Source organism: Penaeus monodon, chromosome 33 (assembly GCF_015228065.2).
Source record: "Penaeus monodon isolate SGIC_2016 chromosome 33, NSTDA_Pmon_1, whole genome shotgun sequence".
NCBI classification, from domain to species: Eukaryota; Metazoa; Arthropoda; class Malacostraca; order Decapoda; family Penaeidae; genus Penaeus; species Penaeus monodon.
This window is the reverse complement of record NC_051418.1, coordinates 31,434,289-31,435,461: the sequence shown is the minus strand read 5'-3', so window position 1 is coordinate 31,435,461 and position 1,173 is coordinate 31,434,289. Positions and strand designations below refer to the sequence as shown.

Genomic DNA, 1,173 nt, shown 5'->3' with positions numbered 1-1,173 from the left:
ACGAAACCTTTCCAACCCCAATAATACTACGTTCCACATGATATATATCATATAAATCATTAAACACGGTAATTGCGGAAGGGTACTATTGATTCTCATGTTTAACTTCGAATTTATTAATATTTCATGGAGGGTTTCATACCTGTAGTCTATGACTTAGAGTATTTGAAGATAATTCTCAGTGTGCAGACCGTTGTCGCCATAGATACAGTCACAACAAAACGAGCAACACTGAAATTCCATATAATGTTTCTTTGGTGGTGTATATACGCTACTGCCTGCCTGTCCGTTTAGATTTATATATCACCTTGAATATAACCTTCACATTGCCAAAAGGGAGTTTTGTGGTACCCTTGGGAAGTCACGATTTCACCTAACGAGTAATGGCACTTTACATGGATCAGCAACACTTTCTCGTCTTGAATTATGTTATGTATCTGAAAAGCCTTAACTATTTCTTAAGTTCTGAAAAAAAAATCTTCAGTGGCTACGATCACTACTTACGTTCTCGAAAATATTTATCAACCTTTCTTCCAACGATGGTCACCTTACAGAGCGAATGCAGCAAGCTTAATCTATGAACGCGAAGTGCACTCTGAACATGTACTCAGTGTTGCCATTCATATTTCCACAAACCCGCTAGGCTGGACTTTTAAAAATCGCCAGACATTAGAGAAAAAGTTCCTCATTTTCCTGCTAAAAAGCACTATAAAAATGCTAGATGTAGAGTAAACTTTCATTTTTTTCCCGATAGATCGTAACTCAAAAACTCTAGATCTAGCGGGAAAATCGCTAGAATGGCAGCGCTGAAATACTGAAGCATTCCGTAAGACTTTGCAATAGAGTACAGTTCTTGAAATAAACTTGTTTGGTTCGTAATCAGCCAAGTTCCCATGTCAAAGTATCCTGTTTTGCTAGGGAATATAAAGCGTTATTTGTTTGTATATATAATACGAAAGTTACTGCAAGATAACCTCTAAACCACTGATATCAAATGAGCGTAAATATCTAGGGATAGAAATAAAAAATTATCACAACTTCGTTCTAACAACTAGAAAAGTTCTTAAATCCATTTCTTGGCAAGCTAGAGTTTGCGCTTTTCGCACTGAATTAACCACATTACACTCGATCAATAGCTGTCCCGTTCGAGACACGTTCTGCTCGTGTTTGTAT

At 36.9% G+C, this 1,173-nt stretch overlaps 2 protein-coding genes across 2 annotated transcripts in view; both read right to left on the bottom strand.

The window, feature by feature from the left end:
• Positions 1-595, bottom strand: part of LOC119593914 — a 6,947-nt gene extending 6,352 nt beyond the window's left edge. Inside the window, exon 1 of the mRNA XM_037942933.1 lies at positions 505-595. The gene's annotated coding sequence lies outside the window, so the exon portion shown is untranslated. The remainder of the gene's footprint in view (positions 1-504) is intronic.
• Positions 596-959: 364 nt separating this feature from the next.
• The window catches only part of LOC119594337 (gamma-butyrobetaine dioxygenase-like), a 13,098-nt gene continuing 12,884 nt past the window's right edge, over positions 960-1,173 (bottom strand). The window contains exon 12 of the mRNA XM_037943395.1: positions 960-1,008. Within this exon, the coding sequence (XP_037799323.1) occupies positions 960-1,008 (49 nt within the window). The remainder of the gene's footprint in view (positions 1,009-1,173) is intronic.